Source organism: Ceratina calcarata, unplaced genomic scaffold, assembly GCF_001652005.2.
Source record: "Ceratina calcarata isolate Rehan_Ccalc_2016 unplaced genomic scaffold, ASM165200v1 scaffold233.2, whole genome shotgun sequence".
NCBI classification, from domain to species: Eukaryota; Metazoa; Arthropoda; class Insecta; order Hymenoptera; family Apidae; genus Ceratina; species Ceratina calcarata.
In genome coordinates this window covers 379,637-400,404 of record NW_017145181.1, presented here as the reverse complement: position 1 = coordinate 400,404, position 20,768 = coordinate 379,637, and the positions used below count along the sequence as shown (strand labels likewise).

General features: G+C 38.1%; 7 protein-coding genes and 1 long non-coding RNA gene across 16 annotated transcripts; 4 read left to right on the top strand and 4 right to left on the bottom strand.

Annotated features, from left to right (window-relative positions):
• Window positions 1-109: 109 nt before the first annotated feature.
• On the top strand, window positions 110-2,868 carry LOC108622702 (ubiquitin domain-containing protein UBFD1). 2 transcript variants are annotated; one of them, XR_003388864.1, is made up of 6 exons: window positions 110-213; window positions 857-1,231; window positions 1,292-1,482; window positions 1,629-1,817; window positions 1,928-2,132; window positions 2,469-2,868. XR_003388864.1 is itself a non-coding variant. In XM_018020762.2 (5 exons), the coding sequence occupies exons 1-5, from the start codon at window positions 201-203 to the stop codon at window positions 2,036-2,038; spliced, it is 879 nt and encodes a 292-aa protein (XP_017876251.1). In that variant the 5' UTR covers window positions 110-200; the 3' UTR covers window positions 2,039-2,547. The 2 variants fall into 2 exon arrangements, 1 of the variants encoding a protein (XP_017876251.1); XM_018020762.2 differs by having other exon boundaries at window positions 1,928-2,547.
• An 843-nt stretch (window positions 2,869-3,711) lies between these two features.
• Window positions 3,712-5,717, bottom strand: LOC108622703 (uncharacterized). Its single transcript, XR_001916502.2, has 3 exons — window positions 5,398-5,717; window positions 4,947-5,329; window positions 3,712-4,888 (listed from the first exon to the last, which is right to left on the bottom strand). It is a non-coding gene; the product is annotated as an uncharacterized LOC108622703 (long non-coding RNA).
• Window positions 5,718-5,794: 77 nt separating this feature from the next.
• On the top strand, window positions 5,795-7,319 carry LOC108622670 (uncharacterized protein C7orf26 homolog). The gene is made up of 4 exons (XM_018020707.2): window positions 5,795-5,994; window positions 6,065-6,686; window positions 6,744-7,048; window positions 7,113-7,319. Exons 1-4 carry the CDS (start codon window positions 5,916-5,918, stop codon window positions 7,199-7,201), a joined length of 1,095 nt encoding a protein of 364 aa, XP_017876196.1. The 5' UTR covers window positions 5,795-5,915; the 3' UTR covers window positions 7,202-7,319.
• Window positions 7,195-8,606, bottom strand: LOC108622671 (ribosomal RNA-processing protein 7 homolog A). The gene is made up of 4 exons (XM_018020708.2): window positions 8,298-8,606; window positions 7,898-8,230; window positions 7,516-7,821; window positions 7,195-7,458 (listed from the first exon to the last, which is right to left on the bottom strand). Exons 1-4 carry the CDS (start codon window positions 8,332-8,334, stop codon window positions 7,373-7,375), a joined length of 762 nt encoding a protein of 253 aa, XP_017876197.1. The 5' UTR covers window positions 8,335-8,606; the 3' UTR covers window positions 7,195-7,372.
• Window positions 8,607-9,067: 461 nt separating this feature from the next.
• On the bottom strand, window positions 9,068-12,591 carry Alg9 (alpha-1,2-mannosyltransferase Alg9). Of its 3 annotated transcripts, none has more exons than XM_026811674.1 (12): window positions 12,504-12,591; window positions 11,381-11,519; window positions 11,071-11,276; window positions 10,882-10,995; window positions 10,712-10,822; window positions 10,369-10,651; window positions 10,182-10,298; window positions 9,912-10,125; window positions 9,718-9,859; window positions 9,522-9,651; window positions 9,332-9,462; window positions 9,068-9,265 (listed from the first exon to the last, which is right to left on the bottom strand). In XM_026811674.1, exons 3-12 carry the CDS (start codon window positions 11,202-11,204, stop codon window positions 9,124-9,126), a joined length of 1,518 nt encoding a protein of 505 aa, XP_026667475.1. In that variant the 5' UTR covers window positions 11,205-11,276; window positions 11,381-11,519; window positions 12,504-12,591; the 3' UTR covers window positions 9,068-9,123. The 3 variants fall into 3 exon arrangements, with proteins under 3 accessions (XP_026667475.1, XP_017876242.1, XP_026667474.1); XM_018020753.2 differs by lacking the exon at window positions 12,504-12,591 and adding an exon at window positions 11,805-11,915; XM_026811673.1 differs by lacking the exon at window positions 12,504-12,591 and adding an exon at window positions 11,727-11,883.
• Window positions 11,824-13,768, top strand: ClpP (Caseinolytic protease proteolytic subunit). Of its 6 annotated transcripts, XM_018020756.2 has the most exons (6): window positions 11,824-11,959; window positions 12,174-12,220; window positions 12,701-12,778; window positions 12,852-12,986; window positions 13,062-13,452; window positions 13,514-13,768. In XM_018020756.2, the coding sequence occupies exons 3-6, from the start codon at window positions 12,743-12,745 to the stop codon at window positions 13,675-13,677; spliced, it is 726 nt and encodes a 241-aa protein (XP_017876245.1). In that variant the 5' UTR covers window positions 11,824-11,959; window positions 12,174-12,220; window positions 12,701-12,742; the 3' UTR covers window positions 13,678-13,768. The 6 variants fall into 6 exon arrangements, with proteins under 6 accessions (XP_017876245.1, XP_017876246.1, XP_026667477.1 ...); XM_018020757.2 differs by lacking the exon at window positions 12,174-12,220 and having other exon boundaries at window positions 11,875-11,959; XM_026811676.1 differs by lacking the exon at window positions 11,824-11,959 and having other exon boundaries at window positions 12,125-12,220.
• On the bottom strand, window positions 13,755-15,980 carry lft (Limb expression 1 family member lowfat). The gene is made up of 5 exons (XM_026811675.1): window positions 15,883-15,980; window positions 15,639-15,808; window positions 15,236-15,421; window positions 14,832-15,175; window positions 13,755-14,757 (listed from the first exon to the last, which is right to left on the bottom strand). Exons 3-5 carry the CDS (start codon window positions 15,390-15,392, stop codon window positions 14,353-14,355), a joined length of 906 nt encoding a protein of 301 aa, XP_026667476.1. The 5' UTR covers window positions 15,393-15,421; window positions 15,639-15,808; window positions 15,883-15,980; the 3' UTR covers window positions 13,755-14,352.
• A 939-nt stretch (window positions 15,981-16,919) lies between these two features.
• On the top strand, window positions 16,920-20,702 carry CycE (cyclin E). The gene is made up of 3 exons (XM_018020709.2): window positions 16,920-17,927; window positions 18,377-18,983; window positions 19,052-20,702. The coding sequence occupies exons 1-3, from the start codon at window positions 17,914-17,916 to the stop codon at window positions 19,796-19,798; spliced, it is 1,368 nt and encodes a 455-aa protein (XP_017876198.1). The 5' UTR covers window positions 16,920-17,913; the 3' UTR covers window positions 19,799-20,702.
• Window positions 20,703-20,768: the final 66 nt, after the last annotated feature.

The following is a 20,768-nucleotide window of genomic DNA, read 5'->3' as shown; positions in this document are numbered from 1 at the left end:
AAATCAGAGAGAAAATGTAAATTATTGATTTGATTGCTCATCTATTGAAACTCCGATGACCACGGTTTAATTTCGTGTTACATTTTTCGAACAAATTTGAAAATTTGAAAGTCATTCCAAAGATCGGTGTAAATAACGAATAACAGAAAGTACAACATACCCCGAGAGAAATTTGATTGGTCAACGAAATACAGTTCATCATGGAGTACGTCGGTACGTACTAACTCGACGATTTTCTGTGCTTTTTCTTATTAATTTACAATGAATAAATATTTTTATTCATTATCGTCCGTTGCATTTCGTTCTGCGATCGCTTTTAACACGAGTTAACGTTTGTTAGTCGAAAGAAAGTATGCCGCGGGACGTTAGAATCAGCAGCTGTATACTTTGAGTTTCGTAAAAAGCATTTGTTACTATCGCTAGAACTCTGCACGTATCTATATTTAAATTAATTTCTTGACCGCAGAGCATGCAACATTCGCTAATATTTATAAATGTGTCGTGTCTTCTAATATTCCGTTCACAAATACGTGTCACTTTCGACCCAACCTCCTCTCCATCATTTCCCTACCGTCCAATTTTTCCTTTTACAAATCCACTCTTTCGATTCGTATCCAAGCTTCCTGTGCTTACATTTCATCAGAAATGTTTATACTAAATCACGATGTAAATTAAGCATCAGAAATATATCTTTGGTACATTAAGTTTGACGTATGGGCTTTTAGAATGCATTAGAAAATATCAACGGAACGCATGTACTTGCCAGAGATGGCAATAAGATTACTTCCACTAACTTTACTAACCCCGAGGAGCACACGACTCTTACGTGAGGAATTAAATTTGTCATATTTTCCAGATGCGAAGAGTGAGAGCAACGACAATTCTTGTAACTCGACTCCTTGCCCTGAACTAGTATCGAATACAAATTGCACTGAAAATTCGTCGGTGGTGAGAAATGACTCTACTCCAAAACATCAGATCCACGATGTACAAAAAGAAGATAATAACGGTGCAAGCACCACTGCTCAAGATCAACCGCGAGAGAACATAGACTTTAAAGTAATTTATAACAAACAGAGGATTAATGTGAATTTCCCACTGGACGGCAAGGTGTCAGAATTAAAAAACCATCTCGAGAAAATCATATCTGTGCCGCATGCTATGCAGAAAGTAATGATCAAAGGATTAGCCAAAGATGATCAGACGTTGAGAAGTTTGGGTGTTACAAAAGGTAATTGAAACGAACGTTCTTTCATCGAACCAATATTCATTCTCATCTAATCCCCTGCAGGTGCCAAAGTGATGGTAGTAGGATCGAAACTAGATGACGTATTAGCCATTTCAATTCCAACGAAACAGGATTCATCAGACGAAGCTGCTTCCAGCGCAAATAAAGAGCCGTTGTCTCAACAAAAAATGCATAGGAAAGTACTGGACAAGGGTATGCCAGAAGACGTGATGCCTGGACTACTAGGGAGCAAAGTATGATCTACTTCAGTTAAGCTAATAAAATTATAGTAAATGTTTCAATTTCTAATCACTCCCTTTATCGTCTACAATTTTATATGTAATTTTAAATGGAAATTGAGATACACACGACGTACTGAGATGATTGTTTGAAATTTTAGGAACCTCTACCAGAATTCCCTCTGGCTGGTATGTTGAATAAATCCGGTGGCAAAGTGAGATTAACGTTCAAGTTGGAGCAGGATCAGCTTTGGATCGGTACGAAAGAACGAACAGACAAAATACCTATGAATTCTATAAAAGGTGTACATAGCGAGCCAATTCACGATCATCCTGAATATCACATCATGGTGTGTATCGTAAAAACAGCTTCATAAGTAATTGCAAGCTTCGATGAACATGAATGATCGATCTTGATGAAATTTAAGGAAAGAAATGAATATTATTTGAAATTCTGTAGGCCATACAGTTAGGTACAACGGAAGCATCTAGGTACTGGATATATTGGGTTCCTGCACAGTACATATCGGCTATAAAAGACGCCATCCTCGGGAAATGGTGCTACTTCTGATTGAACGTTGCCACGATCAATTCTTCAAAAACGAAGCGTAATCAGGTGTAAGCATTGATACAAACACGACTGTACTAGTCAAACATTTTTAACAGTAAGTAATAACTTATTTTGCGTTCGATGATGTAACTGATACGTTCGGAAACAAAGTATTAGAGCAATCGTTTTTTTAGATATTAATTTTGTTCGAAACTATGAGAAATATAAAAATTTGTACCGAACCTTGCGAATAATTTAATCGGCTTATTAATATTGAAATAAATACGTGGATCTGTTTGAGAGAGAGAAAAATGTTTATACGATTTCGTGATTTTATCGTCGATCAGAAAAACTTGTTTTCTGACACTGAAGTACAGCTGTAATCTTAATTTCTTTGAATTTTATCGTACATAAGAACTGTAAATATATATTAATAGTTTTTTTTAACTAGGAAAAAATACGTTTACGTTGAACCGAGAACATTTGATTAGAAGAAGAGATTGTCGTTTAAATGAACAGACTAAACGATCTTACCTATTCTGTTTATTTAAATCAGAAACCTTTGAGTCGAACGTCAAAAGATATGAGGTGCGAATTCTCGTTAAATTACATTTGTAGGAGGAATCGAAGAGAGAAGTTACGATGTTGCATTTACAATCTTTTCGAGTTTACCGAGAAATGACTTTTTACCACGTTTTACAACATTTTACAAACTAGTTTAGGCATTTGAACAGATTCTAAATTCCTTGTTTCAACAGTTATTATTTATGTTCGACGTCGAAGCAGCTATATTGAAATTAATTAGCTCGAGAATAAATGCGACAAGAGAAATCAATGAACGACTTAAATGAATTATACGATTTCGTGATTTTATCGTCGATCAGAAAAACTTGTTTTCTGACACTGAAGTACAGCTGTAATCTTAATTTCTTTGAATTTTATCGTACATAAGAACTGTAAATATATATTAATAGTTTTTTTTAACTAGGAAAAAATACGTTTACGTTGAACCGAGAACATTTGATTAGAAGAAGAGATTGTCGTTTAAATGAACAGACTAAACGATCTTACCTATTCTGTTTATTTAAATCAGAAACCTTTGAGTCGAACGTCAAAAGATATGAGGTGCGAATTCTCGTTAAATTACATTTGTAGGAGGAATCGAAGAGAGAAGTTACGATGTTGCATTTACAATCTTTTCGAGTTTACCGAGAAATGACTTTTTACCACGTTTTACAACATTTTACAAACTAGTTTAGGCATTTGAACAGATTCTAAATTCCTTGTTTCAACAGTTATTATTTATGTTCGACGTCGAAGCAGCTATATTGAAATTAATTAGCTCGAGAATAAATGCGACAAGAGAAATCAATGAACGACTTAAATGAATTGAAAATTAATATTGCGGTCAGTTAGTTTCGTCAACGACAACTGTAAGCCCAAATTTTCTACGGAAACGAGAGATGCAATTATCATATGACGACGATAATAATGTTCGATTAAGAGAAACAACGCACTTACAACTTTAATGATACGTATACGTTTTTACACGCGTTCGACATTGGCCTATACATACACCGCGGAATATAAAATGTTTATCGCGAACGAGATCACGCTGCTCATTCGAATTAAAATCGACTGTATATCTCGAACATCCTAAGTTAAATTACCGCGTAACGTTAGTATTATCACTGCTGTAAACTAGGTTTTATACTAATATGTACAACAACCGCGGAGACGAGGACTACGACAAATCAAACTTGTATTTATCGTGATATACATATTCTATGTGGGATTCGGAACTGTTCGCGTTCGGGATCTATTTCAATGTCCGTTTAAAAACAAGACTTGTACATACATCATGTTGTGTGATTTGATAAAAATAAACGATTTTAACAATCTCTATGGTTCGTCGTTCTTATTTATTCGTCGTACTTAATTATTCGTGTACAAACATTAGATAAAAAATCTTATTTTAAAGTGCTGAGCTCCGTAGACTGTTCCTATGTAATACATCAATTTGTAATGACCTCTGAAAGATTTTGAGAGTTTAATATACATCGGTATCGCAACGTAATCGTACGTACTTATTTTTCTAACTGGCACTTCAATTACTCGTTTCAAATTTCAATTTCCCAGATATTATTCTTGTAAAGATAACTTTAAAACAGTAAGATACGGAAAATTGAAGCCTACGGAAGAATCGAAAGCGAATGTTCCAATAATTATCGATATCGACATGACTAAATAGTTAAAATTAGCCAGAACTGTTGTACTCCAGTTAAAAGCGGCGCTACAGTAACGCAAGGAGTACGATGCCTAAATTAAAGAAGCGCGCAAAAATAATAACAAAATTATAAGTGCAATCTATCAACAAGCGTTCAACTAACATGAAGGTTGCATTCAGCGATGTCCAAACGAAGGTACGAAAAACTGAAAGATGCAGTATATGGATATAAATACAATGAGTTGGCATTGAAAGAGAACATTCAAGAGAACCTGGAAACGATAAAAGGTTTGGAAATCCAATATAAGCAAACGCGGGGCCATGCATTGACCCAGTTAGAAAAGTAAGTACGCGATGCAATATCGATATATGTATTTCGTCTCTATACTGAAAGTTAAAGTAATAAGATTTTTTATCTAACTTGTAAATATTCTTGGATTTTACTTCGCGTTCTGGAGGCCCACCCTGGCGATTACATCGTCCAGTATATGCGTCAGTTCTTTGGTCTTCTCAGTCTTCTGTTCGACCTTCTGTTCGAGTCCGCCGTTGAGTCGCTTTTCAACTCCGCTTTCTTAACCATCCCGTGAAGCGTCACGGTTTCATCCTCGTGCTGCTTTCGTACATGGTCCAATTCGTGATTAGTTCTGAAAGATTTTCAAAATTTAACATATATCGATATCGCAACGTAACGGGCGTACTTACTTTGTAATTGAGACAAGACATGGTCCATCAGTTGCTCGTATCGGATTTCCAAGCCCTTTATCGTTTCCAGATTTCCTGCACACTCTCTTTCAATACAACTCATTATTTTTGTATCCAGATACGACTCCTTTCAGTTTTTCGTGCGTTTAATGGATATCATTGAAGGCAAGTTCCACGTTAGCTGAATGCACGTTAATAGATTGCACTCCAATAATCTTGATATTATTTTCTCGTGTTACTTCAACTCGGCTTCGTACTACTTCTGTTTCGTAACTCATCTTTCAACTGGAGTACAAGATTTCTAGTTAATTCTAATTACTTAGTCGAGTCGATATCAATTATTACTGGAAAATTCGCTTGCAGTTCTTCCGTAGGTTGTTTCTCTGTAATACACCAATTTTTATCGAGACATATTCAATGCGTTTTAATAAAATATTCGTAGAATACGTACTTCACTCGCGAGCTTCTGAGTCTCAACTGCTTTCAGCTCGTCGTGTTCGTAGGAAGTAGGAAGACGTTGAGATTTAAACTTCGTGTACTGTTCGACGTTCGGTATTACTTTAGGGTTCTGCTATAAGAAACTGTGTAACGTTTTTCTAATCGGTCGAACCATCGCAAAGAGGCAAAAAGATAAACACCGCGGACAGTCGTTAGGTAGGCGCTTGTATACGTTTATCGAGGATTCGAATCCAACGATCCAGCCGCCGAGCAGTGTTGGGATTCTGGCCGGGTTTTATCGCGCATACGCGGAAATGGCAACCGGAACCGCGAGCCTGAACCGGAACCGGGAGCACATCATGTGACTGTTCCAGGAGCGAGGGCCGGTGAGGGGTCGTTCTCCCGCAGTGACAGCTCACAGATCGCAGCTGATCACCAGCTGATCGCAGCGCACGACGCGTTCTCGCGTGGTCTATCTATATTTCTGATTGTATTTAATAAGAATCCGTACATTTGAAATTCAATACATTAATGGCAGGGAACGATATAAAGCAAAACTTACGAAAATTAGATTTCCCGTTCTGTACTAGAGAGGCATTATGCAGAATCGGTAAGAGATTGATACCTGTAGATCGATACCTGAGCGCGGACGATACAAACATGTAAACATTTTGTTAAAGAGATATTATGCGGGAGACCTGGGAAACAAATGGACTTACAATTGGACCTAATCTCGGAATTCGTGTTCGGAGAGATAGAGAGGCGAAAGAAACGGAATCAGACGATAGCCATACAAGAACTGCAGTTGATCGAAATTTTAAGCGATTTCTTTCAAAGTCCTGGAGGAAGTGCAGCCGTGAGGAACGCAGTGTTCTTATCCCTGTTCCCCGCAGACAGTGTCAGATACACGATCCTAGGCAATTTAGTATCATTAGCCATTGTCACTCAAAACAAGGCAGTCTTGAACGCGACTGGAATTTGGATGCAACAATTAGGTTCCACCTCCTCCCAGAGCGTAGGACTGGCGAGGCTCGTGCTCAATGATTATTTTGTCCTTTTTCCAAAGACCATCGACAAGTTGAACCAGCTTCCTACCCTCGCGCCACATTTCACCGCCAATTTATTAACAGCGATAGGCGAAGTTTATAAAGACAAGGATCCGCCCACTGAGCTGCTCGTGTTAATAGATGAATGGATAAATGAAAATCCAAGTCTTTTATTAACTCCTTTGATGGACAATCCTGCTTTGCCAACCGGAGGCATTCCAATGACACCTATCACACCAATAGCAGGTTTATTCAGGTAATTTTTAATACATAAAACAAATAACTCAAGATCTTTACGATTATAAATTTTAAGGTGGTGCATTTTGTCCTCAATACGTTCGTGTCAAATGAAAAATATAGAGAACGATACTGAGGAACGAAAGAAATTATATTCGAAGATTCAACAGCTGCTCATGGATTCGGTGTTACGATTGAAAAACGGTGGGAACAATAAGCATGCTATATCTGCGCAACATTTCGCAGCCACTACTCGAATGCTGACTGCTGGTCTACAGTCCCAATCAAACATCGATACACCTTCGCGGGATTTAGCGATGGAACGACTCGCACAAGCTGTCAGTGCAGCCATGTCTGCAAATTGTATTTATGGAAACAAACGTAAGTGTTATTATACTTGTTTTCAACGCGAAAACTAATTTGTATAAATTGTTCCGTTTCATAGAAGAGTTGCTAGCCCTGCTGCAACCTTTGGCGTACCAACACTTTTTAATCGAATGGACGTTACAGACTTACGCATCAAAAGCTACTTAAAACAGTAATAAATTTATTACAGACGTTTTCGTGATTGTACATAAAGTATGTTATATACACGACTGAATCATAAATGTAAGAATTTTTATGACGTAATAAATATTCTGTTTGATGTTAATGATGCCATTGATCGATCTGTAAATTTTGTACTTGCTCCGTTCGGAGAATAAATTAGAACGGTTTGAACGTTCGTTTCGATTTTATGTCTTGCAATCTCTTTTTATCCAGTTCGAACTTCTTCCTCAATTCTGCTAAATCTGTAAAGAAGATTTTTAGTAAAATGACAAATATAAATGCGACGATATGAAACGTACTTTGTTTCTTGCTCTCCCGGATTTGGAAAGTATAGAAATTGTGTAATTGTTTTTTCTTAGTCTTCAGCTCTTCTTTATGTTGCACTTTATGAAGAGCAGATTCTTTCCTAGGAACTGCGAATTGTCCTCTCTTCTTTCGTGCAGTCACAGTCACCCAGCCATCGTCTTCTTCCTTCTTCTCTTTCATAGCTTTTTCCCTTGCTATTTTATAAGCAATCTTGTTGTCGTAATCTCGCATGTAAGCTTCGATCTCTTCCTTCATTTTTACTTCATCACATATAGAATTATTATATTCCATGCACCATTCTGTTTTTAAATATTTTATATAAATTAATCAATTTAATAAGTGATCTCTCAATTAATTTACGTTTATATAACTCACTTGACAATCCTACTGCACATTTATTTTCCTTAGTACTCAAAATTAATACATAATCATCAGGAATCTCTAATGCATCCTCTAGGGTGGATTCCTTCTCGAATACTAAATATGCTGTTTTGAATCCTTTCGAATTTGCAAAATAAACATTGGAAACAGTTCCGCATAGATTGGTAAATGCTTTGAGCAATGCTTCGGATGTAACATAAGGAGGAATATTCAGCATGAATAGCGTTTTCCCTTTTGGATGTTCGACTGCTTGATTTCTGATCGAGTGTTCTTTAAAAAATAGTTGATGCTTGTCAATCGTATTTTCGTCAAATTGTAGCCACATCGCTGAAAATCGAATAGAATTCCATGAATAAATATACTGATTAATAGACTGTGGTTCTTAATAACTTACTTTTAAAGCCTTTTAGCTCTCCCTTTGGATTTTTCATTGTCAGTTTGTTTCTTATAACCTCCACGAGATTTAAAGAGTTTCGACAGAATCTTTTTTATCAACTTTATAATCTTTTTATAGCAAATAGCTAAACACATCATAAACAACTAAAGAAATTGTCAAATCATTTTTAACTGCGATCATTGTGTACGAAACTAACAAAACACGTGTTGATCAATGTGCTGCACAACAGTTCTCTGTTTCGTTATGCTCAATTATGCTTAATTCGTTAAGGATGTATTGGCTCTGCAGTCAATCCCAAAAGTTTATGTTGTTGTAGGCTCTGACGTCCTCTACAAGAAAAATTTAATGAATTTTTCTTCTAGCTTCAATATTTAACGAGTTAAATATGATTATATGGCATTTTATTGGCATTGACGAAATCCGACCGTTCCACTGTGGAAACGGCGAACTTTTGGCAAAAAATTTCGTTTTTCCTCAATAACTCCTAAACCGTTGAATCTACGAAAAAATTGCATAAGACCTNCCTTTTAGGCTTGTATTTCTTCAAATCAGTTGTTTCTTCCAACTTCGCGCGTGCACACCAAATACCAGAAAGTTTTCGTTGGGTTTCTGCTGATTGCCGTATGGATACACGCAAACTTTAAATCACTCTAATTTTTCAAAAAACCCACGAGTTCATTTAAAGTTTTTCAAAATTTTGAGAAAAGAAAAATTTGTATTTTTCCGAGTTTTGATCAAGGGGTAAGAATTTGTTTAAAGTACAATAATTATTAATACCATTGACAGAGACCCTGTTTATTAAAATTATACACGTATCTACAGTTCAGGAAGATTTATCCGTTTGTTCCTTCAATAGAAGTGGAATGGATTTCAATTTAGTGTTTTGTAATAAATTGTATGAGCCGTATGTACAATATTTATGCGATACAAAGGGTATATAAAACGCTCGGAAAAAACGGTGCGATCTGAAAAATGAGAAGTCGTTTAATATCATTCCATAGAGCGACAAATTGTAAACGTATTCGACTCACTTCGCAGCATCTAAATATTGCGATGATTTAATTATCGTAAAATCACTGCTTAATCCAGAATAGTTTGGTTCCAATGTTGTCTCAGTGCCGGTGTCCAAGTCCAATATAAAATGGCACTTCTCTAAATTAAACTGGAACATAAACAAAAATGGAAATTTCTCGTTACGAACCATTGCAAATAGAAACTTACATAACGCGTAGGTTCTTCCCTGTTCATATCATTAAAATAAGGCTGTACAACACTAGTCGCATTCTCGTGATCTAAGAAAGCTTGAGGTAATTGGCCTTTAAATTCCGATCGTAGAAATTGCAGCTTCCAACTGAAATCAATGTCATTCACATATTCACTGGAATTTAACAATCTGCACTTCTTTAGAGACACGTACTTATTCGATGGAAAGAAAAAGCTACTCGGAAATCGATGCCACTCTTTGCCGATGCAAAAATTAATATTTACATCCTTGGGCACTTCTTTCTCTAAGCCAAGTTTATTAGCGTCGATCATCACTTCCATCGGTGCATAATACCCTGAGAGAACAGAAAAATGTAACATAATTCCGAACACGTAGAAGCGATTTACCTTTGTAAATTGCCAATGATCTCGATATTCCAAGGAAGCCACATATCAATATAGCAAAGAATGTAAAATGTATGGTGTATTGTAGATAGTGATAAGCAATGTGCGTAGAGCTGAGCTTCGTTCTAACGAAGAAATACAATTTTTGCACGGTGTCCACAGCTATACCGCCGGCCAGACAGATCATTGGATATACAGGGAATAAAAATCGTTCCTCCTGTAATAAGATGTCTATACGTGATTCACGTCGATAAACAACGTTATTCGATTCACCTTATGTGGTTGCAAGAAGAACACTAAGAGCCATAGGTACAACGGTGCTAACGAGAACCAATAAGGCAAACATAGACGATCTCTTGCCCTGGCTGGTACAATAAGCCACACTAGAAACTAGATACAAAGTACAATGATACATAGAAAATTGTCAGTTGTTAAACACTGATGATTTTATAGATATTACCAATCCAAGGGGAGCCCATAGTGCGCCGATGAAAATGAAATTAAAATTCAGGAACCCGTTATAAATGTAATAACTGAACGGCTCTGTCCCATAGATGTTTGGTCCGTGATTAGTAAACACGTTGTACAGTATAATATTTAACGGTGCTATTACCAGTTTTCCGTAATACATCGAATCGATCCATACCATCGGTACTAAAACGACGGTACCGGATATGATCACCCATTTTACGAACTTGCTCCAATTCTTTTTACGCATTAACATTTCCAATGCTATTGGTAGTCTGTAAGAATTCATGTCAAATTTGTACTTTCAGTGAATTTAGTTATGCATGAAACAATACCCGAGTAATGCGGCGAACGGCCATCCCAATAGAGCGGATAAAGCTGTTCCGAAGATCGCTAATTCGTACCGGCGACCGTACCATGCCGCGATGGCAGCAGTACTTAGATACCTGCGTGCAGATCATGTAACAATTTGAATTGCTCAGTTTATTAATCGTGTGCGACTTACATCGAGAAAGAGGATGGTAGGAACGCGGCACTGGCGATGTACATGCCAGAGCTAAGGATAAGAAATACTAATGTCAGTCTTCCTATGTGAATCCCAAATTCTCTGCACACGTTTCTGTTAACAAAATTCAGTTAGTGTCTCGAGATTTAATTCACTGATGTGTGTACGTCGTGATTCGATGATACGTACTTGTAGAAGTATACTTCGGACAGTGCACAGCCCATGCATAATAGACATCTTACGAAATAAAAGACTAGAATAGGATTTGGTTCCAGCAAGTAGTGATACAATTTCGCTGGCACCATGTGAATCAACAAGTACATGTATGATCTTAAAGCATATTGGGGACTGTACTCCCACGTTTGCTGACCAGTACCATAAAGCAAATAATGACTCTGTGAAGTACACGAAATTCTTATAAATAATCCATTTATTAAAACAAGATAATGCGGTACAAACGTAAAAGATTACACGTAAAATCGTTCGAATTATTGCTTACTGGTTCCCAATAATTATACGTCTCGTCGCAATCAGTTATGTGACACCATATAGTGGAACAAAATCGAGCTGATAAAATCAGATTGAACGCTGTGTCCACACCAGGATAAATGAGACCAGTGTCGACCGATTCGTCTGGCCTGAAATGCAAACAATTGTCATTACAGTTTCGTTTACTCTTCAGTAGGAGATTGTAACGACGACTCGTAATAATTCGCAAAGAAAATGTAACGTTTGACAAATTCACAGTTCTAATAAAATGACATTTCCGAGAAACGTGTAATTATTTAATGAAATATGTTTGCTGATCGTGTCAAAGGGTTAACCGGCATGCTGTATGTCTAAACTGTATTAATCGTGAAGTGATGAAAGAGTTTCCGGATTCACTGTTTCCTCGGAGAAAATAGACTAATTTTTATCTCTACTTCGAAAATCTTCTGCCATTCAATTTTTTCAATTCTTTCTTCGAAATGAAAAGCTGACGTTGACGCTGGTTCGGCGCCATGGTTCCACAGCGGATCCTATGTGCACGCGGACTTATAATCCATCGCACGCTCAACAAATCGCAATATTGCAACGGGTAAATAATTTTATAACGTTTTTATTTTAATGCTAAAGTATTTAATTTAATAAATATGAAGAAGAGTGGTTCGTGAGCTTCAAACTGTTCTGTATTGATTCATTAAATTCTTGTTTAATACAGAACTAATTTTCATTGAACATTTTTATTATTTTTACTCAGCTTTTCAGATTTCATGTTAATTATTATAATGATTCAAGTTTACTAATTAAAGGTCGTTCACATGCGTTATCTCCGACAGAATAGATTTGTAATCAGAAGGTATGCAAGTGTAATATTCCACGCATATTGTTTAGTTTAATAATCGTCATAATAATAACGCCAATTTAACAGCGTCATAATACAAATAAATAAAACACATTATAGAAAGTAATGCCCTATTTTACTATTTACGCGACCCTTAAGACAAGTTAGTTTCGACAGATCTTTTATGTAAAATTCTCGTATACTTCGACAATTAATTTGTTGGTGGAAAAAGCTAAATAGCAAAATGGAATATATTTAATATCCACCGTGACAAAAACAGAAATAAAATATAACCTACTCGGAGCCGAACGTACATCGTTCGACAAATAATAAATTTATAACATATTTAAATCATGTCGCAATTGTCGATGTTGCACTAATCAAAAATACGAACTCCTAATAATTGCTGTAGGTTACATTTTATTCTTGTTTTTCTTTTAACAAATCGTGCCTGGATCGTTACCTAGTTATAATTACGTGAAATAACATTTACAGTAACGTGAGTTTAATGAAATCAGTAAACGCGAGATTATCAAAATGTTAAGGAGGATAAACAGTTTACTACACATTTCTGTAAGTAATTTAAAGATGACTAAGACGTCCTCATTTTCGTCCAGCAATTTATGAACCGAATATCGATTCCCAGGTCCCTTGTCAGAAGATAAGTAAAAGATATCTCAATTTTGTACCTGTAGTCGTAGAACAAAGTGGAAGAGGAGAACGTGCATATGACATTTACTCGCGTTTACTGAAAGAGAGGATTATCTGTCTAATGGGCCCGGTACAGTTTCACATATTTCTCTCATATCTAATTTAACTGTAGCAAACTTATAAACAATTATTTATGATTTTCCAGATTACAGACAACGTGTCTTCAGTAGTAATTGCTCAGCTTCTGTTCCTTCAATCAGAAAGTAGTAAAAATCCAATTCATATGTACATTAATTCACCTGGTGGAAGCGTAACAGCAGGACTTGGGATATATGATACCATGCAGTATGTCCTGCCTCCTGTTGCCACATGGTGTGTAGGACAGGCTTGTTCAATGGCCAGTTTATTATTAGCTGCAGGGACGAAAGGCATGCGGCATTCGTTGCCGAATGCAAGGATTATGACACACCAGCCGTCAGGAGGGGTGTCTGGCCAAGCCACGGATATACAGATACAAGCCTTAGAAATATTAAAACTTAAAAAGCAGATTAATAATCTGTACGTAAAGCACACGGGCATGGAGTTGGATAAAATAGGTAAGCGCTCGAACTTCGAGATGTAAATGAAATACGTTCATAACGTGTCATCGTCTCGCAGAACGTAGCATGGAAAGGGATAATTTCATGAGCCCTACGGAAGCGAAGGAGTTCGGAATTATAGATAAGGTACTGACACATCCGATGCAAGAGGAGGAGAAGCCGAGTACAAAATTGCCCGAGGTCTCTCTTGAAATCACCACCCAACCGCTTAACCAGCCTTGATGTTAAAAGACACGTGGTTAAAATTATGAAATTTTATTAAAACATGTATTTATCAATATTTAAAAATAGTAATAAAATATTTTTAAAACAATTTATATCATGTATATAACTGTATTTAAGTACAGCAAGTGTGCCCACGTTTTGTAAATATCATGTAAATATATAACGTAGTATGATGATTTCATATGTGATAAACAATATGAATTGATGTTCTCATAACAGGCCATTCGTATCTCTTTGATAACTAGTTTTCGGGCAAGCAGTATATCACCAAGCGTTTTCGCTATGCGCTAACATATATAATGTTATAGTTGTAGGAAAGACTGCGTGAAACCGTCGAAATGTATCTATATACAATTAACTGTTAATTTTGATTTGAAATAAATCGTCCTAGCTTTTCCATCGTCGTAGTTCGTGACGGCAGTCGCGCGCTTAAAGTGTTCTTAAAAATACATTTAAGTTCGTAATTTCATTAACATTCTATTATCACCAAAAATACTTTATATAAAAAAGGACGGAATGGACTTTCTGCCTCAGTGTTACACAGCAATAAAGCATTTCACAGTGACGTCGTATGCCATTAAAAAACATATATGTATCCCCTAACACCAGGTTTCGAGAAACCAGTTTCAGATCTCTTCTCTTCGAGTGAATCACACGGTTACTTCGTAACGATCACTGAGGGCATACTTGAGCGTGTGCGAGCATCAATATGTCCTTCTTCTCTTTAGGAAATCTAAGCTCTCTGCCGGCCAGACGAGCCGCTTCGAGTTCCCTCTCGGCCAACGCCAGTTCCATGGCGACGACACCGCCGCCGCTTTCGTGCTCCCTCGCCACCCAGTCCAACGCCATTTGACTCCGCATATCGTCGTCTAAAGCTCGATGACTGTAATGAGCGACTACTTCTTGTCTGCTGCACTGCCTCTCGCGCATTGCTTTCAACGATCCGTTCCAATGAAGCAGTTGGAAGACTGTCATTAACTCTTGAAATTCTAACATCGTCCTCCCGCGATTACACTCTAACATAAAACGGAACGCTCCTATACCTGTGTTCGGGTCCTCTTTCTCGTCGCCGTTTCCCTGCAAATTTTAAGCAACTCAATGGAACGATGATCCAAGAGAAACGTATTCGATCGTTCGAATTCAGAACGTACTTGCGTCTGATTCCCGACTCCGTTCGATGTCGCAGGTTTAGCGAAACTGGCTCTTGCTTCCGCGACAGCTTTCTCTATGAAGTCGTCCGTTATCTTCCGCGCTGGGTGTTCATTGAAAACGGAGTTCATCAATGCAATTTTCGCTGCTGATCTGCGGGCTTCTGCTTTAGTGGGACAATTTTGAAAGCTACCGAAACAAGATCCTCCGGGAAGAGTAACGTAACATACATAAGGGGGACTGGTACCAGGTACAGATTCATAAATAACTAATGCTCCGTTTCTCAGCTCTGTACCTCTGCTCTGTTTCATCTGCCAGAACTCTTGCAAGGCTTCTACCACGTTCACTGTACAAGGAAAACGATGTGTAAAAGATGTAGCAGAATATAATAAATATGGTCTTATACCTCTTCCATAGCCCTGAGTATGCTTCGCGAAGCTATTAACAACAGCCTCCACTGCTTCCTTTAATACTTGTTTATCCCTGGCGTCTACCAGTCCGCCTGTGATACCCATATTTTCAGGAACACGAGACTTCGTTTTAACTGGCATCATGCCCTGCATCACCCCTTAAACTCACTTACATTTACGTCCTGTAATGTACAATCAGTCACAGTGTCTATTCTTGATACATAAGAATGAATATCTTCATTCATAGAACATATTTGTTACGAGATAAGTCGAGGAGATTTGTCAATCATAAAAATACGATTAAAAGGAGTGACAAGGTACAAAGCTTTCTCTCGACGTCGCGATCGAAGGTGGAAAGAAGAAACGGGAGAATGGAGAATAAAAAAGGTGCCTACGTACGTAGAATAAACGTAGCGGAGTAATGTTAGCAAGAATTGTCTCTCTTAAATGCTCGATGTGACAGTTCTCGGATGTTGTACGGGCGACAAAGCGGCGAAGCAGTTGCCGCGACAGCGAATGCATCAGATACGAGAAGAAACTCTGGAGGCCCACCTGCAGAGACCCGGATGCTAAAGAATTCGCGTAAATTACTTTCTCGGACCGAGCGCTACGGGATCAAATTGCAATACACTGCAATACACACATAACGCGTTTAATGGCCCCGGACCACTGATGATTTCCAGAAAACCAGGGCTGGCCGCAGCGGTCAAGCACCCCTTGCTACGACACCACGTATATATATGTATATTCGACATTGTCACCGGGAGGATTGCCAACTGACAGAGAAAGATAGTGTCGGACTTCGCGAGCACAGAGCCCGCACCTAACCAATACAGAACATATATTATTTTCTAATATAAATCAATTAATTTATAACACAGACATGCATTCGAATTCATAAAATGTTATTGTATATGAATTATTTTTATCTTCAAGCCTTCCATACCTTTTCTCTATATAACTTCCCCAACTATTAGAAAATATATTTATAATATTCTGGAATTTAATTATACTCAACGTGAAAGGAAGGATCATATACTCGCAGCCTTTAATACTAACATTGAATATTCTCCTGTTACAAAATATTTATTATAAATTATACAACGTTGGAATTATTTTAGATAGACAGGCGAATGTTCTCCAAACTTGATCTGGAGAACAGAGCGCCGTGAGTTACTTACTGTTGGAACCGATGGAATGATCAGTTGATAAATGAGATCCGGGAAGCAGTGACCCAACTTATCGTTCTTTAACTAATCGGAGTCTCTCTGGGTGGTGAAATGAAATGCATACTATTTATTTACTAATATTTATCACAGTAATTGATGTCAGTGAAAACTGAGTATAGATGATATCATAATACAACGTACCGAATTTTGTAACGCGTTATCGGTGCATTAAAGCAACGTTTCAGCAATGATAAGATATATATTTTTAAATATATGAAAGGGAAAGTGTTTTACCCCTCCGTTTTGCCACCGCAGCTCATTCTTCCTGATCGGATGCGGCGACTCGGGGTAGAAAATTTACGCGCGCATATTTCCCGCGTGATCAGGGCGTAAGTGCATGCACGCATGCATTTGTGCAAAGTGGTGTGCGTTCGTCGGATCAGCTGAGCGCCAGCTGTGCCATCCTGCTCGACCAATAGGAAAAACCCTTAATATTGCTCAGCAGCGCCTCGAGTACACAACCGGTGCCCACTAGTTCGGCGTTCCCGCGAAAGTGATTTATAAACTTCGGTTCGGTGTTTTAAACGCATTATTTTACTTGTAAATACCTGTTTCCGTGATCATTAGACAGTCGTTTCGACTGCGGTGCGTACGGTGCGTTTACGTGTGACATTGTTTGACGATATCCGATGAAAAGTACTGGTAAAATCGAGCGGGAAAACTAGATGCGCAGAACGCGCGGATGCTGTGACTCCTCCGGTTTATCCATCATCTGCATTCGATATTGAACGGTCCAACACGAATTTGTTTGTTCGCAAATGTAAAAGACAGTCTACTTTGTCAGTGGCTTGTGATTTTCACAAGTTTTCATAACATTTTCTTACGTAAAATCGTGGCGAGAACCAAGCGTCTGTCGAAGGACGCCGAGCCTGAAACACGTTCGCCTGTGCCTTAAATTCCGTGTACATACGTCAAAGTAATAGGATTTATGTGATGAAAATAGACAAGTGGACCTCGGGGAATCTGTTAATCAGGAATTGACGATTTTTCCCCCCTTTGAGGTTATGTTATACATATAGAGGGCGTGACAGTGGCATATTGCAAGCAGGGGTTGGTCATCGTTTCGCGCGCTGGTCTCCCGCGCTTCGAGTTCCACGTCTCTTGTTTTACTGTGGAATTATTGTTCTGTGATATCCCGAGGCTTGAAACCGTGTCAGAAAAGACTTTAAGGAATTTTCGTGTTGTAAAATATTTAGCGGATAAAAAGTTATGACGTTAAATATCGAATGAAACGCAGCCAAGTATACGTGCATTATGGCGATCAGGTGCGTGTGAGCTTCGCGCGCTCTTTTACTTTCCGACCTTTTCCTGCCTAAATTAGTGACCGTATGTGGTAGCGAGCAACGCGAATATTCAATTAACACACCCACCGATCTGTGTTCGTATTAAAAAAATCTGTGTCCGTTCAAAATATTTTTTGAACACGTCGACAATCCTGAAGCAGAATGCCACAGACGAGGTGAGAGAACGAGCTTACATTTCGTCCAAAAAGTCCATTCAATCCTTCCGATATTTTGTCGCAAACATTTCCAATTTATTTAGAATAGATGTACTTAGTTTGACGAATTTCTTCCAGTTTCTAGTTAGAAAAATAATGAAAAAATATGCATGTATAACCTTCTTTAATTAGTATCTGCTTTGAAGAAGTTTCAACAGTATTCTACGCACAATATATGCAAGGATTTTTATTTTACTGCTTCCTAGATACTCTATGAACACTTCCAATGCATCATGAAACCAATGTACCTTATACATGGATTAAAAAAAAAATTAGACCTTGTATAACGTACTTGACTATCAGCTTCCAAGAGGACTTCACCTGCTTGTCAAAGTCGCTAAAACTCCTTGTTTCCCAGCCAATATTGCTTTGCCGTTGCCAATGAAGACTCGTTTTCCTTTCTTATTCAGTTTACATGGAAAGAAATCACAGACTTACTTGCAAGGAGCCAAAGTAGTGACACAGTCTTCAAAACGCAAAAGACGTCCTACAGAGAACTTGGAAGATACAGAAAACGTCTACCCTCCTAGTAAAATTCCACATGTATCATACACGGAATCATGTCACACAGTACATCCATTGGAAAACTCCTGTACTCCGAGTCATCAGGTCTCCCCATTGAAAGAGCAACAGGAGCCAGCAACATGGTCGGAATTGAGAACAGCCACATGCTTTTTAACGCCGTCGTCTTCGAACAACACGTCCAGCCGACCGAGCCCGTTGCCATCGTTTCCCTGGGCAGACGGTTCTCAGGTATGGTCTCTCATGTGCTTGGGAGACCAGAAGACCATCACTCAGAGGAATCCGCAAATGTTTCAAAGGCATCCTACACTCCAACCGAGGATGAGGGCTATTTTGTTAGACTGGTTGATCGAAGTTTGTGAAGTTTATAAACTACACAGAGAAACTTACTATCTGGCAATGGATTATATAGACAGATACTTGTCCATTCATCAGAACGTGCCCAAAAATCAATTGCAATTGATAGGCATCACGTGTCTGTTCATAGCAGCTAAGGTTTGTATAACAATTTTATTACAATTCATTTTCATACGAACGATTCGTCTATTCGAATATTTTTACAGGTCGAAGAAATATATCCGCCTAAAATAGCGGAGTTCGCATATGTCACCGACGGAGCCTGTACAGAAGAAGAGATATTAGGAAAAGAATTGATCATCTTAAAAGGTCTCGGCTGGAACTTGTCTCCGGTCACTGCTCCCGGCTGGTTGAACATTTACATGCAAATAGAATCGGGAGATTGGTCGAGACCCAACGCGTTTATTTATCCACAATACGGAGGACTACAATATTCTCAGGCAGCTCAACTGATAGATTTAGCTACGTTGGACGAAGGAAGTTTAAAATTCCCGTACAGTCACATAGCAGCGGCAGCTATCTACCATACGCAAGGCAGAGAATGTGCGTTGAGGGTGTCGCGCATTCCGTGGGAACAGCTCGCGCCCTGCGTCAAATGGCTCACTCCCTTCGCAATGACCGCTGCTGAAGAAGATTCACAGTGTCTTTTAAGATCCATGATAACACCCGTGGAGTCTCACAGCGGATCTGGACTGAAGGCAGCAGTACCTAACATAGTAATGGACGAATCGCATCGTATACAGACTCATGTAGTAGATTTGAACATGCTAGAAAAGGCGCAGCAGCGATTAGTGGAGGAGACCCCTTTAATTGATACAAACGAGTTCGACTCGAATCCCGTGTCTGGTAGACAAAGTCCAAACGAGAGCGGGCTTCTAACTCCGCCGTCTAGCAGTCAAAAGAATTCAACGACCCCCACGCGTCCTTCGCCGCAGTTACAACCGTATACATAATAAACTATTATTTATAATAACGCGTTTACCGACTGCTTTTTCATGATGACCGACCAGTTATTGTAAGCATGCGTACGTACATGTTAAGAGGTCATTAACTGCTTGATATACTTTCAAGTTGCACGGTGTGTCACTTGTAAGGGATATCGTTTACGTCCGGTGCATCCGATGATTATCCGTTGTCTTTGCAACGATGGTGTCTATAAGTCATCTATAAGTCGTATCGTAATCGTAAGAGTCGCAGTACAAGTTATGGTGTCTATAATGGCGCTGAATTTATTTAATGTTCTTTTATCGTAGATGTTTAGAAGAAGTGCCTTGCATCGGGGAATATAAACTTACACGAGAGCCTACGGCTATATATTCTGTGATTATATTCATGCAGTGAAATACATATTATCTATGTTAACGTGTTACGGAGAACTGTCAACAATTGACGTAAAATCATTAGTGCCTGCTGAAAGTGTCTTTAGAAAAATATTATATATATAAATATATATTTGTCTTTATTACATAGTAACGAAGTAAAGAAACGTTTGTGAATAGTATTCTTTTATATATATACATACACACATATATATATATATATATACATATACATACATGCACATCTATATGTATATATATATTTTATTCGCTTTATTTTAACGCAACGTGTTATAAAGCCGGCTGAATGTATTTTTATGTATATGTATATCGTGAATTATACTAATCATTAAGAGAAAAAAAAATTTGGTTCAGAGTGCGTGGAGATGGATGGATGAGCGAAGACACGGGACTACTACTTGTTCAATAAAATAGGATTAAAAATTTCGTGATCACTTTATACTGCCCTGCATTTATTGACGCGGTCGTTTATACATATTTGTATGAAGAATTAGACAATAAATATTTCTAAACCCGACCGATCGAGCATATATTATTTACCTGAAAACTACAAAAATCTAGCCGCTTCTCCAGGCGTATTTTA

What these genes read in the sequence shown, in the direction of transcription:
- CycE (XM_018020709.2), top strand. An exon ending in GTCTGTTCATAGCAGCTAAG is followed by an intron (nt 18,984 to 19,051) that starts GTTTGTATAACA and finishes ATATTTTTACAG; the next exon opens with GTCGAAGAAATATATCCGCC.
- lft (XM_026811675.1), bottom strand. Translation starts at nt 15,392, where the DNA reads ATGCAGGGCATGATGCCAGTTAAAACGAAGTCTCGTGTTCCTGAAAAT. An exon ending in TACTCAGGGCTATGGAAGAG is followed by an intron (nt 15,176 to 15,235) that starts GTATAAGACCAT and finishes TTCCTTGTACAG; the next exon opens with TGAACGTGGTAGAAGCCTTG. An exon ending in GAGTCGGGAATCAGACGCAA is followed by an intron (nt 14,758 to 14,831) that starts GTACGTTCTGAA and finishes TAAAATTTGCAG; the next exon opens with GGAAACGGCGACGAGAAAGA.
- LOC108622671 (XM_018020708.2), bottom strand. Translation starts at nt 8,334, where the DNA reads ATGAAAAATCCAAAGGGAGAGCTAAAAGGCTTTAAAA. An exon ending in AGAGCTAAAAGGCTTTAAAA is followed by an intron (nt 8,231 to 8,297) that starts GTAAGTTATTAA and finishes TTCGATTTTCAG; the next exon opens with CGATGTGGCTACAATTTGAC. An exon ending in ATGTGCAGTAGGATTGTCAA is followed by an intron (nt 7,822 to 7,897) that starts GTGAGTTATATA and finishes ATTTAAAAACAG; the next exon opens with AATGGTGCATGGAATATAAT.
- Alg9 (XM_018020753.2), bottom strand. Translation starts at nt 11,884, where the DNA reads ATGGCGCCGAACCAGCGTCAACGTCAGCTTTTCATTTCGAAGAAAGAA. An exon ending in TCCGAAGTATACTTCTACAA is followed by an intron (nt 10,996 to 11,070) that starts GTACGTATCATC and finishes TTTTGTTAACAG; the next exon opens with AAACGTGTGCAGAGAATTTG. An exon ending in ATCATTGGCAATTTACAAAG is followed by an intron (nt 9,860 to 9,911) that starts GTAAATCGCTTC and finishes CTGTTCTCTCAG; the next exon opens with GGTATTATGCACCGATGGAA.
- LOC108622670 (XM_018020707.2), top strand. Translation starts at nt 5,916, where the DNA reads ATGGCAGGGAACGATATAAAGCAAAACTTACGAAAATTAGATTTCCCG. An exon ending in AGAGGCATTATGCAGAATCG is followed by an intron (nt 5,995 to 6,064) that starts GTAAGAGATTGA and finishes ATTTTGTTAAAG; the next exon opens with AGATATTATGCGGGAGACCT. An exon ending in TTGTATTTATGGAAACAAAC is followed by an intron (nt 7,049 to 7,112) that starts GTAAGTGTTATT and finishes TCCGTTTCATAG; the next exon opens with AAGAGTTGCTAGCCCTGCTG.
- ClpP (XM_018020756.2), top strand. Translation starts at nt 12,743, where the DNA reads ATGTTAAGGAGGATAAACAGTTTACTACACATTTCT. An exon ending in ACAGTTTACTACACATTTCT is followed by an intron (nt 12,779 to 12,851) that starts GTAAGTAATTTA and finishes ATCGATTCCCAG; the next exon opens with GTCCCTTGTCAGAAGATAAG. An exon ending in TTATCTGTCTAATGGGCCCG is followed by an intron (nt 12,987 to 13,061) that starts GTACAGTTTCAC and finishes ATGATTTTCCAG; the next exon opens with ATTACAGACAACGTGTCTTC.
- LOC108622702 (XM_018020762.2), top strand. An exon ending in AAGTTTGGGTGTTACAAAAG is followed by an intron (nt 1,232 to 1,291) that starts GTAATTGAAACG and finishes AATCCCCTGCAG; the next exon opens with GTGCCAAAGTGATGGTAGTA. An exon ending in CTGGACTACTAGGGAGCAAA is followed by an intron (nt 1,483 to 1,628) that starts GTATGATCTACT and finishes TTGAAATTTTAG; the next exon opens with GAACCTCTACCAGAATTCCC.